Source organism: Meriones unguiculatus, chromosome 8, assembly GCF_030254825.1.
Source record: "Meriones unguiculatus strain TT.TT164.6M chromosome 8, Bangor_MerUng_6.1, whole genome shotgun sequence".
Classification (NCBI taxonomy): domain Eukaryota; kingdom Metazoa; phylum Chordata; class Mammalia; order Rodentia; family Muridae; genus Meriones; species Meriones unguiculatus.
The window spans coordinates 28,449,905-28,465,425 of record NC_083356.1 but is presented as its reverse complement, the minus strand read 5'-3'; the positions used below and the strand labels follow the sequence as shown (position 1 = coordinate 28,465,425).

The 15,521-nt window shown below is 46.3% G+C and overlaps 1 protein-coding gene across 2 annotated transcripts in view; it reads right to left on the bottom strand.

The window, feature by feature from the left end:
* Col22a1 (collagen type XXII alpha 1 chain) overlaps positions 1-15,521 on the bottom strand; it is a 231,665-nt gene that overhangs the window by 82,918 nt on the left and 133,226 nt on the right. For both annotated transcript variants that reach the window (XM_021652125.2, XM_060389316.1), the window contains 7 exons: positions 13,667-13,720; positions 13,336-13,389; positions 12,483-12,536; positions 11,101-11,154; positions 9,863-9,916; positions 7,527-7,631; positions 6,273-6,317 (listed from right to left, as the gene is read on the bottom strand). In XM_021652125.2, the coding sequence (XP_021507800.1) occupies positions 6,273-6,317; positions 7,527-7,631; positions 9,863-9,916; positions 11,101-11,154; positions 12,483-12,536; positions 13,336-13,389; positions 13,667-13,720 (420 nt within the window). The remainder of the gene's footprint in view (positions 1-6,272; positions 6,318-7,526; positions 7,632-9,862; positions 9,917-11,100; positions 11,155-12,482; positions 12,537-13,335; positions 13,390-13,666; positions 13,721-15,521) is intronic.

Genomic DNA, 15,521 nt, shown 5'->3' with positions numbered 1-15,521 from the left:
CTCAGAGAAAGAAGAGTCTCTGCCCAAAGCTACTCTGAGTGGGCAGCAAGCCCCCTGGTGCTGACTGGCATTTCCAGTCTTGGATCACCCTAGATTGCAGAAATATTTTGATTTTGGGTGCCTAACTGCTAATGAGCTTGTCTGCTGTGCCTCCCTGACTACACAGGCAACGTTAGAAAATGCAGTTTGCCTAGGACTGTTTCTCAGAACCCAAATTCAAAATATACATCACTACATTATATAAGGGATCGCCCTCCTGTATCTCTGGCCTGACAATGCAGTAGCAGGCATCCTTCCTCAGGCCACTTAATATCGCTGGGATAAGTCAATTTGTCTGACAAAAGGAAACATCCCAAAAGCTAGTCACAAAGAGCCAGATAAATTATGCTTGAAAAACTGACTCTAGGAAACACTGATTTATTAACATGTTTTTAAGCATTTAAAGTATTTTTAATAAGCTGGCTACTGGAAACCTTTGCATTTGGGGACTTTAAGAAAGCAATGCTGATTATTGAGTAAGAAATCATTGCTGCTGTTGGTTTATGGGTACAACAGTCACATCAGAGCCAAACAGCATTTCACAGCAGTCTTTCCCATCTATCAGGCCCTACAGCCTTTCTTCCTACTCTTCTGCTGTGTTTCCTGGTGTGGGAAGACAATATAGATGTCCTTTACAGCTGATGCTCACATTCCTCTATCTCCAGAATTTGTACAGTTATGAGTCCCTGCATTAACAACTGTCCACAGCATGAAGAAGCTTCTCTGACCGAGGCTGGATATCTCCAGTGGATATCCCTACTTCCATATGCACACAGGAAGCCATAGTTGCACTAAGTAGGTTAGAAGAAGAAGAAGAAGAAGAAGAAGAAGAAGAAGAAGAAGAAGAAGAAGAAGAAGAAGAAGAAGAAGAAGAAGAAGAAGAAGAAGACACGAAGTTGAAATGGGTATGGATTGGGGAGCCTAGGAACAGATAGGATCAAGATAAATTGTATACATGTATGAAATTTTCAAATAAAAATAAAAGGCATCATTCAAAAACAAAGAAGAAAAGTCATTCTTCTAAGGTGATTTGTCTTTCCTGCTCCTGTGAAGACTATCGTTAGATATGCATTTAGCTAACACATATTGTCTGTCCCACGTAAGCGGAGACCTAGGCTCCAGTCCTGACCTGTAATTCAGTTATGATGTCTGCTTACAATCAGTATTTAGTGCTAAGTTCTAAAGGAGAGTAACAAACAATGAAGATAGGAGGAACGGGGTTTACAAAAACATAGGAATCAAAACCCAGATCCCTCACTAAGCCTCTTACTACCTGCCGTTTCTCTTCCTTGTCCTTCCAAGCCCACTGTGGCTACGGCACCAGCCATTGATGATCTCTGAGAATCAGATCATCCATTATCCCACCCCCAACTATTCTACTAGACAGATCCTAATTGCTCTTCAAATTCCTATTTAGCGCATTTGATTTCTTTAGGGTGATATGGTATGGCGAGGCCTGGGAAGCAAATTATACTTTGGATCTAGGAAATCTAATTAAGCTAAGGGATCAAGAAGTTAAATAAAGAAACAAGCACGAACCTGATCCTTTCACCTGCCACCAGTTCTGACAAGAGTGAGGAGGGTCAGGTACGAATATCTCAAACATAATTGAGTGACTCTTGGTTTGGCCCCAGGATAATGTCTTGCTCCTACTGTCTCATTGGGAAGGACTCTAAACCTTGGGACCTTCATCAATAAAATAGTAAAATTCTACCAAGCTCCCCTGCGGTTTACATGTAATCTTTTAGAAGGAAAGTGACTATAAAGCTGAGAGACAACCCAAGCACTGCAGTAATGATGTTACAATTTTACCACAAGAGTTAGGAGAAAGAAAAATTAGGTGGGCACAAAAAAACAAATAAATCCACTCTTTCTGTACCTTAGTTTTGCCCTAAAGTGATTGATGCAGATTCCCTGCTGTACCTAGCCCCCAGTTCCCTTCCAAGGCCATGTTCCTTGTACGTCAGTAACCCTAACACTTGAATAACAGGTCACAGCACAACCCTATATTCTTCCATGTTGTTTCTGCCCCCTTTGTTGTAGTTTTAATGAGAAATGTCCTCCACAGGCTCATATATTTGAACATTTGGTCCCCGGTTGTTGGTAGTTTAAGAGGGTTATAGAAACTTTAAGAAGTTCAGCATTGCTGGAGAAGCACCTCACTAGGGTGGGAATGGGGTTAAGGTTTTGTGGATGGTCCCCACTTCCTGTTTCTTTTCTCTCTTCCCAGTTCTCTTCCCCTACCTCCTCTGCTTCCCACATCTGGATAAAATGTGATCACTCTGCTTCCAGTGAGGCTGAACTCACACTCTGGCTGTCATGCCTTCCCCAAGATAAAGGACTCAGTCCACTCTGGAAATGCAAGCCAAAATAAATTCTCTCTCCCGTGACTTGCTTTTTGTCATATTATTCTGTCGCAACAATAGCAAAGTAACAGACACTTCCCTGCTTCCTGCACATGGCACTGCATCTGAGAGCATGCTTAAGCTTCCATGATCTGAACTCCCCAAACCCGACCCATCCACTGTGTTGTCTAGTCATTCCCTTTCCACAGAGCTGCTTATCCCACTTGTCCTGTCCCTCCCTCCCTCCTTCTCTCCCTCCCTTTCTGTCTGTCTGTCAGATTTCAGGCATTTGTACACATCTTCATTAATCTCCTCACTGACTTCTTGCTGTCCATGTGTCCAACTCACCTCTGACTTCCCTGTAAACAGCATCAAAGTAGACTGCCTATTCGTTTGCCTATTTGACAAAATTTACCATTACATATCTCAAATGAGTCAGACCCGATGTAGGATAGATATCTATGTATCTCTGCACCAAGTGTCTGGCTTAAGACCTGATGCTGGCGGCTTTAATGCCCTCTTCCTGGATGCAGGAACAAACAGTCCTTCACCAGCCACATTATGACAGACACTGAATTTTGCCTTCCCCAAAAGAAGCTTCTTTCCTATACCCCAGAGAAAAGAACGTGCTTGAAAAGCCTCCCTGACCCAACTGAGCAGCACTGAGTACATGATTGATTTTCTGCACAGTGGCCAGGTCTGGCTCCATCTGTGTCTATTGCCGATTGTGATGCTAAAAATTCCCTCAAGAAACCACTTCCCAGCTTAATGAACAGACACTTTTAGAAAATGGCCCCCAAAAGACACCGAAATAAACGTAGCACTATGTCATCAAGAGCAAGAAGGCCAGTCAGTAAGAAGGAACAGAGCCCATAGGCTAACGAATGGGGCCCACATTCCACAGAGGAGTATGTAAGGAAGTCTGCAAGGAGATGGCAGTTACAGAACAATGACTATGCACCATAAGATCATTTATCTCTCAAGGAGACCTTTCCATGTCAAATATTCTTTACTCCTTGAAACAGAAAAGCAACAGAGTGTCTCAGAATGCTAAAGCCATTTGCTTTCTCTCCAGTCATCCACCTTGTAGTCAGCTAGGCTGGAATTCAGAATGCGTTCCCTATGAAGCCCAAACATGTTCACTTTGCAGGAATAAGGGTCGCTCACTACGAGTTGCCTGTAATTACCAGCGACCAGGAGCCATTGAGATGTGATGATGGGAACTTACTGATTGCTTCCTGGTCTCATGAGGTATATTCTCTCAACACCTGGGACATGGCTAGAGATCTCTCTCCCCCTCTCTCCTTCCCTTCTCCCTCACATCCTTTCCTCTATGCTCCCTTTGAACAATCCATTCTCCAAATAGAGATGCCCTTGAATTTCAACGTACTTTCAAACTCCTTGACAGTGGGAACCCTCATTCCCAAACACTATAACTAACACATCTGTACATTATCAACAATGAATAAGTGTATAGTTAGGGGGAAAGGATGGTCCAGGGGTAGCATGACCTACCCCTGAGCCCCAGTAACGATGAAACTGCTCAGCAACTTTGGATCAAGATTTTGAACCTATCTCTCTGCATTTCCTGATGCTTATCCTGGATCCCACATGACTTTCTCCAACAGAAAGTTCATAGATCAGATATAAGGTACCTAGGTGAACACCTTCCTGTTGCAATGGTAAAGCTGAAGCCACAGGATGCTAATGTTTCTTTTTTGAACTGGTGTTAGTGAACCCCTACACTAGAAAAATATTTCTTATAGATATGGTAACATGTCCTTCCCCTCCCCCCACACTCTACTTGAAAGAAAGAAAAGAGTGTATTTATGGTTCTATTGTTAAGATCCCAATATACAACTGCAGAATAAAAAGAATGTAAAGTGTCCCCCATTGTCAGATAAAGGTTATATGTAATTATGGTGGAAAACGAGACAAGTCAAGCCATTTACTTTTTGACACCCTGTTTTTGCTCCTGAAAGGCTTATCAATGTCCTCTGGGTTCTGAAGGTCCTTTCTCAAGATGGAAGGGTCAGGGTGCTTGGGCACGGAAGGTGAATCCAGACAGGGCTCACCAGTGACAGACAGCCTCCCTCATACAATGCTGACAACCCCTCAGAAAATGTGCAGCTGACATGCATTTACTACCATGTAGGTAATTCTCCCATGTAGGAAAATGCTTGATCATAGGTAATGCAATCAAATCACCAGACTGCAAGCAAATTAGTACAGTACCATCTCACCTACTGGAGGTTTAGGGTAGTTGTAGATAGTGCCTGCTTAAATAGGGAGAAAATTATGAAGCCGAGATCTCTGTTTTACTACCATTGACATGTATGGAACCTCAAGCTCCCTTATGCCAGATATTAGTCTGGTGATCTTTTCACATACAGTTTAAATTCAACTCACATACAATTTTAAATTCAATTCATTCTGTGTCCCAAAGACACAACTGCAAAATAAAATGAAAAAACGGAAATGTTCTCCAGTCAGGTGGCTGGACTGTAAGGCTAGGAATAAAACTTCCAGGCTCAGCAACATATACGGAAACTTAAAATACCATCTTGGATGGAAGGGAGTGTGCTTCAGAAAGTGCTGGCAGTACCAGAGTGACTTGTTGGTGACAAGACCACGGTATACAAGATACATAAGAATATGTTCTTCTTGCTTTTTAAGATGTTTTTGTTCAATTGATCTTACTCTGTAGCCCAGGCCGGCCTGTATCCAACCTCATGACCCAACCTATCCTCAAACTCAAAATCCTCCTATCTCTCTATCTCTCGAGTTCTGGGATTGCAGACATGTACCACCACTCCTGACAAGAAGTGTTTTCTAAAGAAATTGTTTTTATAAATAGGCACAAGAGATAAGAAGCGATTTTATAATAAAATCTTTATGTAATTTAAATAGACACATCTTGTTAAAGCTAAAGATCCCGAGTTTCTATCCTAATATCAATTAGTGGCTCCAGCACACATTCTCCCAAGTCCATGTATCTGAGTTGGCGTCATTTTCTCCCTGAGCATGGGTGTGGCTAGAGTTAAATTTGCTGCATCCCATGCTTTACCTTCCCCTGCAACTCCCATCAAGGCCCACAGTAGCATTTTCTTCTTCCCACAAAAAACTGCCGCATTCCCCTCTCCAACACCCACCTGCCTCGCTGTTTGCATCTCCATTTGTGAGCCATGAGCTGACAGAGACCAAGGAATGTACCACTAAAACTATGAGGCCCTACAGTCCACCGTGGGCAATCCCCTGCTTACTCAGGGGAATGTTGTCTTTTCAGGCCTGGAGGTGCTGAAGAACTGAGGGAGAACTTGGCATGTATTCATCCATTTCCTTCTAACGCTTGGGTGCCCAGCTAAATGACATTCTCTGGCCTTCCTTGTCATGAATGTCACCACAACTTGGTGGGTGGACATAAGAACCAGTTTCTAGTGCTGGCCCATAAAATTTTCTCTGCCCCTTCTTCCCTCTCTACCCCTACCCACCATGTATGCCAAGGCTTTCGGGATAGACAGAGCAATACGAGATAGACCAGGACCTGAACAGACGAACACACACACACACACACACACACACACACACACACACACCTCCTAGACTCCCATTAGAATTATGTTAAAGTTTGGGGATCATCTGCTTCCAAAATTTCACCAGTACCAAGAGAAGATCAAGACCTTGGCTTGGCCAGGTGAAAGCCAGTGACTCCCCAAAGTTCACTGAACCAGCATCTATGAAGCTGTGGACGTGACTTCACCATATCATGAGTCTCAGTGTGGGAAACGTGGGAGTGGTTGAAGTGACCAGAGGCACTTACAATAGAAACACCCATGCTCTCTAAGTGCTCACACGAACCTTCTCCAGTTTGCTTGGACAAGCACTTACCTTGGTTCCTACGGGACCAGGTAACCCAGGGGGTCCACGTAATCCCTGTTGAAAATTAACAACACAGAACCATGAGAGCTGAACCACTCACCACGTTCCAGGTTGCTGCCCTCTGCTGGAGCAGTAGTTGGAGAGCAGCTAGGGAGGGAGGAACTCCCATTGCAGATGACTACACTCAGTCATAGGTCCTGGGTGTGACTTCTGACTGCCACTTTCTGACCCTGTGTGGATCAAAACAGGTCTCTCTACCCCTTAGTGTGTCTTTCGACTTCAGATCTCCATGCTAAGGCCTCTCAAAGGGAAGCAGCAAGATCAAGCTTCAAATCCAGGCTCGTCTGACTCTATGACCCCCAAACCTAGTCTCTTCCTTGTCCATCACACACTACAGAGACCTGGGGGCAGCCTTTGGGAGGGGATTCTATTTCCAGCTGATGAGCATGGGGTAATAAGGGCAGTTATGAACACAATTGAAATGCAAGGAGCCCAGTGTGATTCAAGAAACCTTTCTTTGTGTGTGTGTCACGACAACCGGGTACTTCAGAGCTCGTCAGTCTAACTGGCTCCCCTTGGAGCCTGAGTATGCAGTCAGAGCTCCTTGTGCTCAGAGCCGGCTGACAGCACAGCTGCCATACAGGCCCATCTGTGGTTTCACTTCCAAGGATCCAGTTTCCTGTGGTCAACCACAGGCTGAGAGCGTTAAGTCCTGGATTTCAGCTATGATTCACAAGTTAGTAAAGAGTGCCATGGAAATACAGTGTTACAAGGTTTCTACTTTATTGCTATTCTTAAGCACCCTGATTGACAGGACTATGTCCCTAGGTCAGGGGACATATCTCAAGCCTTCCAGCACCCCTTCCCACCCAGCTTCAATTCATCAGCTATACCTCACTTTCATTTTTCTTTTTTCTTTTTCTTTTATTTATCTTTTTACAATGTGTTCATTGTATATAATGATTGTAGCCCCCTCCCTCAACTCCTCCCAGTCCCACCCTCCCTCCCTCTTCTCCCCTATCCCTTTTCCTTAGTCCACTGAAAGGGGGAGTTTTTCTCCACTGTCATCTGCCCCTAGCTTATCAGGTCTCCTCAGGACTGCCTAGATCCTCTTCCTCTGTAGCCTGGCAAGTCTATATTGCCAGGGGCAAGTGATCAAAAAGCAACAACTGAGTTCAAAATGAGTCTTTGCTTTTGCCCTTTTCTCTTTTCCACTGTTAGCCTGGCTTCCCAAAGCTCAAAGCACATCAGCCTGCCACTTACCGGCTCCCCATCTTTCCCCTTTCCTGGTGGTCCAGGGAGGCCAGGAGCACCAGGATCTCCCCGTGGACCAGATGGCCCTGGACTGCCTTCTTCCCCTGATGTTCCCTGGGGAGAAAAGCGGACAATAATGAGCCTTAGCAGTCGGCAGAACTCAGCCTTCCAGTGAGCCTGAGCCTGTGTGGAGGCTTCTGAGGTTGCCTGTCCCTCTGGAGCACCAGAAGACAGACTGTTCAGTGTTTGGGAGAACTGGGGGTGTCAGAAGTTGATACCTCACATTTGCATACTGAAGTCCTTTCTCCAGGCACAGCCTCCACCAAACTTCACCCTGGCTGTCCCTATCTCTTCTCTGATGGACAGAGTGCAGGAAAATCAGCCACAAGCAGGAAATGGAGGGGGTCCCTTCAAACCTAAAGTTCAGGGTTGACACTCCCAGCTCTCAGGCAGTCATAGGACTTGTTAAAGAAAGAGTAGGTGGCAATTTGAGGGATTTTTTTTTTTTCCTTTTTCTATTACAACTTTCTGGGCCCATCCAGCCCTGGCCCTTGCTCAACCCTCATGCACATGCTGCTCAGTGAAGAGAAGGTGTTTGGCTCCCCCTTGAGGTCCAATGGGCTAATAGCACACAAGAAATTGAATTTGAATTTATGCGGTTTTTTTTTTAACTTAGGTGCTCTCTTGTTTCTGCAATTTAAGGAGGCATTATCTTTTTTTAAAAAAGGCACCTGCGGGGTATTGTGCCATACATTTATAATTCCAGAACTCTGGAAGCAGAGGCAGGGCAAGTACTGCAAGTTGTACAGCAGCCTGGTCTACATAGAAAGCTCCAAATGTTCAGGACTACGTAGTGAGACCCTGTTTCCAAACCCCAACACCCAACACACTTCTCTCTCTCTCTCTCTCTCTCTCTCTCTCTCTCTCTCTCTCTCTCTCTCTCTCACACACACACACACACACACACACACACACACACACAATCTTCTACTTGCACAAGCTTGTGGTCAACAGACCATAAGCCAAAGATATGTTCTATGGTTTGTTTTTTCCTCTGAAAATAAGTCCTTTTTATCTCTGAAAATGTGTATTTTAAAACCAAATACTTTTCTAAAATGGAAAATATGCTCACACTTTTTAAAGTTTTTACCAAAATAAAGACATAGAGGCAAAAATGATCACTTCTGAGAATGTTTCCAGGAGAAGCACCTAGATGGGATCTATTCGTTGAATTTCAAGTTGTTCTCACCACTAATACCAGCACTTGAGGGGCTGAGGCAGGGGAATTGCCATGGATTATAAGCTAGCCTGAGCTATAGAGTGAGTTAAGGGGTAGCGTGAGCCTCAGAGCAAGACCCAGTCCAAACTACAAGGCACCTTGGTCAGTTGTGTGAACTTCGGCAGATGATAAATCCAGAGAAAGGACCTAGAGTGTAGTGGGGTGACAGGCCATCATGTTCTTGTCACGTGTCCTCTCCCAAGGCCATGCCCCTGCCTACAGTCCTTGCAGTGATCAGTTCACACGTTGGGGATGTTCTGCCATCCCCACGTTACAGCTGAGCACACTCAAGTGCGCTGGGAGTGCCGTCTCAGCCTTGCTTCCACCGACACTGAGGATGGCTGAGTCTTGTCTGTTGTGAGAGCCAGGGACAGCATCCTTCACTGTGTTTTGTGATAGTTAAGGCAGAATCCTGTTATGTAAATGTGCCAGTTTTAGCCCCTCTCCCTGGTGTGGGGACAACCAGATGTCAGGAGGAGGTGGGACTGTCCCTACTGACAACCACTGTTCTCACCCTAGTTCAGGGTCACACAACTTGGACATGGAACCAGGCTTTGATGAGCCCGAAACTCAGTATCTCCTTGGGCACTGATGAGCACTGTGGGTTTCTCAAGCTCTGCCTCAGCATCCTTAAAGCACATGGTCATGCCAGAGCAATACGCAGAGACTCAGGGGGTATTGTGCTCCCCCTGCCTGTGGGCTCTTTCTAGCTAATGGAAATGGAGCTCTTGTTTCCCTCCTCCCAGGCTTGGGAAGGGCTCATTGGCAACCATGCTGCTCAGCGGATGAGTGGAACACTGATTTGAAAGCGGAAGGTACAGTGAGATCTAGTTCGGCTGCCCACCAGCTATGATATATGGAGCAAAATGCCCCCCAGAGCTTCTGTCTACAAAAAGGGCCATTTCTCTGCTCCCTAGATGAGAGCAATGAGGGTGAGAGGTCATGAGATGTCACATTCCTCTCTCGCTTGTACAGTCCCTTCTCAGCCCTGAGCAGTGTTAGCTCCTCACCTACTGGCCGAGTGAGGCCTACAACAATGCTTTTCTGCAGTCTGCATATCTCTTACCTTCTCCCCGCGCTCCCCGTCTTTCCCAGGGGCGCCTCTGACACCAGGGGGACCCTGAAAAAGGAAGTTCATTCACACAGTTAGTTTTTGATGGACATTAGCCCCCAGGCTTATATCAATAGGCCCCTTTCCCTTCTGCTCATGTGTGCCCCATCCAGTTTTACACTCAGTGATGTCCATCTCTTTGCCTGAGTCTGGCCTTGGTTGAGAACAGGTTTGGTCTTCCGAGTGCTTGTCTCCAATGCCCTTAGTCTTGGCAAACCAGGTGAGGGCAGACACCAAAAAAAGATTTATGTAAAGCCAAAATTCTGACTTGATATCAGAGACTTACTCTTCCAGTGTCTGTGAGTTCTCCCCAATACCTCAAAGAAAGCTCAAGGATAAACATTGTGTGGGCACGCCAGTGGGTACATACAGTCATAAGAGAGCAGCTAGCCAGTCATACTGAACAACTGAAGCTCGGCCATAATGAAGATGCTGGAGCCCACCTGGGACACTCCAAACAGCTGCCTTAGTGACAAGAACTCAGCCACTGGGGCTGGAGAGATGGCTCGGCGGTAAAGAGCACTGGCTGCCCTTCAAGAGGACCCGGTTTCAATTTCCAGCATGTGCATGGTGGCTCACAACCACATACAGTTTCACTTCCAGGATATTTGAAGCCCTCTCTGGCCTCCACAGGCACAAGAACATAGTCATACACAGACTAACACGTAGGAAAACATCCATACACATTGAATTTGTTTTATACTTAAAGAAGTGGGTTGTTTCCTCTTCCCTCACCCTACAGCTACTTCAGGTGACAGTTCTGGCCCCATCTTGGGGCTGACCAGACAAGCTGGTCTAACCCTGCCTCATTTCCTCAGATGAAAGAACTTAGGAATGGCTGACCAAGTCCTTAATGCCAGTTTTGGGGTGATCCTGGTAGAATCCAGGTCTCAAACAGCCACAGGGGACCTCTGACTCTTTTGGATTTGAATCCAAAAATCCTTTGGATTTTTGCCAACATCAGTTAAATGTACAGCCTCTCGGCACCAAGTCCGTCTACAACCCAGGGAGATGACATGTCACCTAGAACCTTGGGATGGTAATGTTCTGGGCAGACCTCCTCAATACACTGGTGGCAATGCTGTCCCCACCTCTGTGCGTGTGGATGGAAAGGAGGAGAAGGAACTGAACAGAGGCAGACACTGCAGGTTCACAAACCACGCTGGCACCTTTGCTCTCTGCACAATACTCACCAGACTTCCTGGGGGACCACTGACACCAGGGGGTCCTGCCGGTCCTGGAGCACCCTAGTCAGAGAAGGAACACTTGAGAAAAGCCAAATGTATCAGCTACAAATAAATAACACAGTCACTCTCCATACAGGTCTCACACTCAGTTCATTTAACAGCCTCCAAACTGATACACATAGATATTAGGAACCTGCCCTTCACTGAGAACATATAGTGTCCCCTCCAGCCAGACTCAAGAGAATGGGGTTGAAGGTGGAGGGAACTGGAGATAGGAAGACTCTCACAGTTCTTTAGGCCCGCACATGGGGGTGGCCATGCAACATGATTCCATGTGGCCTGAGCGGAAAGTGCCAGCCTCCCTGAGATTAAACACACTCTGTGGACAGGAGAGCTAGGAACAGCAGACTGAGAACTCAAAGGGTGCCTGCTGGAAAATGTTTATCTGTACAATTCCTTGACTGCCACTTCGTGTTTGAGGTCTGTGTGAGAGAGAGACAGAGGCACAGAAACACAGGGAGACAGACAGACAGAAAATAAAGACAGAGAGGCATAGAGAGAAAGAGAAATGGACAGGCCGAGAGATAATTATGTAACTTAGAATTTTATCCTTAGAGTGTGCATCTGTGGATCTGAATGCAGGCACATTCAGATCTCCGAATGGCAAACATCTGAAAGTGGTCCTCTTTGTGCTTGGAAGGTCCTTTGTCCACCCTCTTTGCACACTGAAGATTTCTTTCATTACTGGGCGTGCAGGCACAGATTGGGTTTACACGATCATATCTTTGTAGCATCCATGAATATACAGGAGAAAATTTGCCTCATAGTTGGGCATGTGGACAAACTCCAGGCCTGCTGATAATAATATGGAAACCAAGGCATCTCTCTTGGGCTTAAGGCTCAAATGGCCCCTGAGCATGGACAGCTCCACCAGCATCGAACTTCTTCCTTTCTTTCTTTTAAATTTAATTTAATTTATATATTTATTTATTGCAATTTATTCACTTTGTATCCCCGTTGCAGCCCCCTTCCTCATCTCCTCCAATTCCCACTCACCCCTCCTCTTCTCCCCTTTTGCCCTTTCCCTAGTCCTCTGATAGTGGAGAACCTCCTTCCCATCTATCTGACCCTAGCCTATCAGGTCTCATCAAGGCTGGCTGCATCATCTTCCTCTGTGGCCTGGCAAGGCTCTACCCACCAGGGGGAGGTGATCAAAGAGTTGGCCACTGAGTTCATGTCAGAGACAGCCCCTGTACCGTTTTTTTTCTTTCTTAGCCATATGTCAGATGGTTCAGAACTGTGAGCCAGAGAGAAGATGTTCATCTGGACCACCCCTTCTAGACTATCCTCCCCCTACCCCAGAAGTTAGCCTGGACAGAAGGACTCACAGGGTTTCCAGCTGCTCCAGGGGCCCCGTGTGCACCATCAAGTCCCTTGGCACCCTGTGCAAGAGAGAAAAAAAGGGGCTTGGGTCAGAGGTCTGAGGTCGGAGGTGGTGCTGGCCTGCTGCTCAAACTTAACAAATCAGAACATAAAAAAATGCATCAGAAAGCAGGGTCTGTCAGGTGCAGAAAAGCCTCCATCACTGGCCCTGCACATTCCCATCTATGTCCTTAAAGTCATCTATTTCTCATTAACACATTATGTAAATGAGGGAGAGAGTTGGGCAACCTTGATCTCAGGAGTTTTGAACAATAGGCTCCTCTAAATCATCTAGAGTCCCTTCCCTTCCTCCACCAAACAATTGAACTATTGTCAGGGAACATCCTCTCAGCCCAAACCACAACAGATAAATAAAATAAAAATGCTAATATGTACCAGGCATCCTCTAAACACATTTGCCCATCAATTGCTCAGGAATTTCCTATATCTGCTCAGACAGTTTCCTATATCTGAAAATGCACCGGACACCAAGAGCAACTTTGCTTTCTGGGAAACCTTTCTCCAGAACATTCTGAGTCTAAGACAACTCTCCTCGGGCCACCAACAGCCCTTTAGTGGAAAGGCACGGACAATCAGATTCCCAGAGCCTGGTCCAGGTAGTTGCTTTTGGGATCAACTTTGCGAGGTGCTGAAACCCTTAGTTCTGGGGGCTGCCACAACCCAATGTCTCCAACAACAACACCCCAATAACAATTCACAAAATGTCAAGAGAGAAGGCTGATAGGAAAGGCAGGAAGGAATATATGTTGGAGGGCAGCATGGTTCAGGAACAAACAGGTAGAGAGAGGGTTCCCTTACCGGAGGTCCAGCAGGTCCCCGAGGGCCCAGTTCTCCAGGATGACCCTGAGGTCCCTGCAATGAGAGAGGAATGGCCACATGAACTAACTCAGCACCCTTGTCCTGAGCATATGGGGCTGGATGTGGGGACCTGCAGTGGCTATAATCTGAGATCTGCAGAAGGCACAACACCAAAGTCCTAAGGGTTAAAACAGGCTACGGTCAAGTTTAACAATCCCTCCAGTATGCAGAGCTGCCAGTGGCATACAGACCTAGAACCAGCCAGGCCTAGATTTCTGGTCTTCAGGAAACTCAGGGAATGGTGAGCAGTGTCTGGGATGTGGGTACTCACCAGGGCTCCAGGCTTGCCAGGGTCACCCTTTTCTCCTTTGGGCCCTTGCTCTCCCTGTTGGTTAGAGGCACATGGTATAGGTGACTCGGGAGTGATCTCCTATGCTTTCAGCACATCGGCTCCACCCCTCAGCACTGACACAAGAATCATCTCCATTCCTTTGGTGACCCCATCCAAAGCTGTTCCTGTTGGCTGGATTGGAGGTGCTTCCCTCTTTTTCCGGGGGCTCAGAATGATCCTGATTTATTGTTCATATCTGAGACTGTAAGTCTCTTCTTCATGGAATCGAATCCCAGACTGGCCACATCCTCCATATTAGGCATTCTCAGGGTCCAGTGTCTCCTCCATGAAGACACCCATGCTAAGGTTTCAACTCTACACTTGAGTGGTCTGAACCTTGTCCCCTCCTGCTCAGGGATGACTGATACAGAAGTGATCACCAATAAATACAATGAGGAGGGGAGTCTTTCAAAGCCAATCTCTTTCTTGAGGGGGAGAGAGGTATTGAGAAGATTCAGTTCTTGACACAGAGAAAAATGAAGTAATAAAATACATTTTAAAACAAGATATAATTTCCTTGCTTTGATTCTGAACATGGCTACTGACCTTCTCAATAGTACACATTCTGAAAGGACACCCCACTGAGACTCAAAAGGGGAGATGTGTAGGACACTCCCCCTTCTCTCCTTAGCTGCTCTTCCAGTGGGATCTTTTGGAAATTGTCTCTATGGAGCAACTATAGGGAAGTTTTAAGCCCTGAGGCCCAGGGGCACCAAAGAAGAAAAAAAATGGAAAGGTTTGGGGTCAGGCATTCAATTAATAGATGGTAGAGGTGTGCTGGGAGGGAGGCAGTGAGATGGCCAGTCTGCCTGTGTGGGAGGAGCTGAGCTTTGAAATACAGAGATATACAGGGACATCACTAAAGGCAGCCACAAAGGCCACAAAGGCTGACAGACACCTCCCCTGACAACTCCTGAATTCCAGGCTTCCCCAAGAGGCCCTCTGCACTTCCTTTCTGTCTCACATCCAAATCATAATGTCCTTCCTTATCCTTCAACGAATTCAGCATCTGACTCAGTTTCTCTCCTCCTCCATTCCTCTCTGTCAGACACAGATCTTCCGTGTCTCTGAAGTTGCACCGACTTATTACTGAATGGAGACGGTACTGGCGGACTGTAGCTCTTCCCACTCCACCCTCTCAGCTGTCCTGTGTTGTGAAACACAGGTCATACAACACTGAGAGAGGAACCACGAAAACAAGAAAATAAAAGGTAAGGCGCCAGGCATGGTGGCCTTTCATCTGAGTACTCGGGAGGCAGAGGCAGGAGAATCTCTGCATTTGAAGCCATATTGCTCTGCACAGGGAGTTTCCCATAAGCCAAGGTTAAGAGGCCGAGACCCTGTCTTAAAAGCGGGAGAGGATGGTTGATGGTGCCAAATAACATTTCCTGGCCTCAGTGCTGCTGGTAGCATAAAGAGATTCGAAAAATGCTTATTTTTCAGAAGACTTCATGGAAGGGGAAGGAAAATGGCCCCCACCTCCCCAGGCTGTGGAACTGATTTCCATCTTTCTGTTAAGTGTCTCAGTGTCTACAGGAAACCATTGAAGCCTCATTCCCCAAGCAGTCTGAATGGAATATTCTGGAAACTGTCTCTATGGGGCAACAAACTTCAGTGGGACTGAGGACTTGAAGTGTTCCCATCTCTGGTCTCTTTTCTGCCAACATTGGTAGAGGCTATTCTGGCAGCTCAGATATATCTAGTCTCACAGCAACCAGCAGCTCTGAGCACAGCAGAATGGGCTCTACACAAAGACAGGGTGGCCTATGTGACCACTGGGTGATGTCCCTAGAAT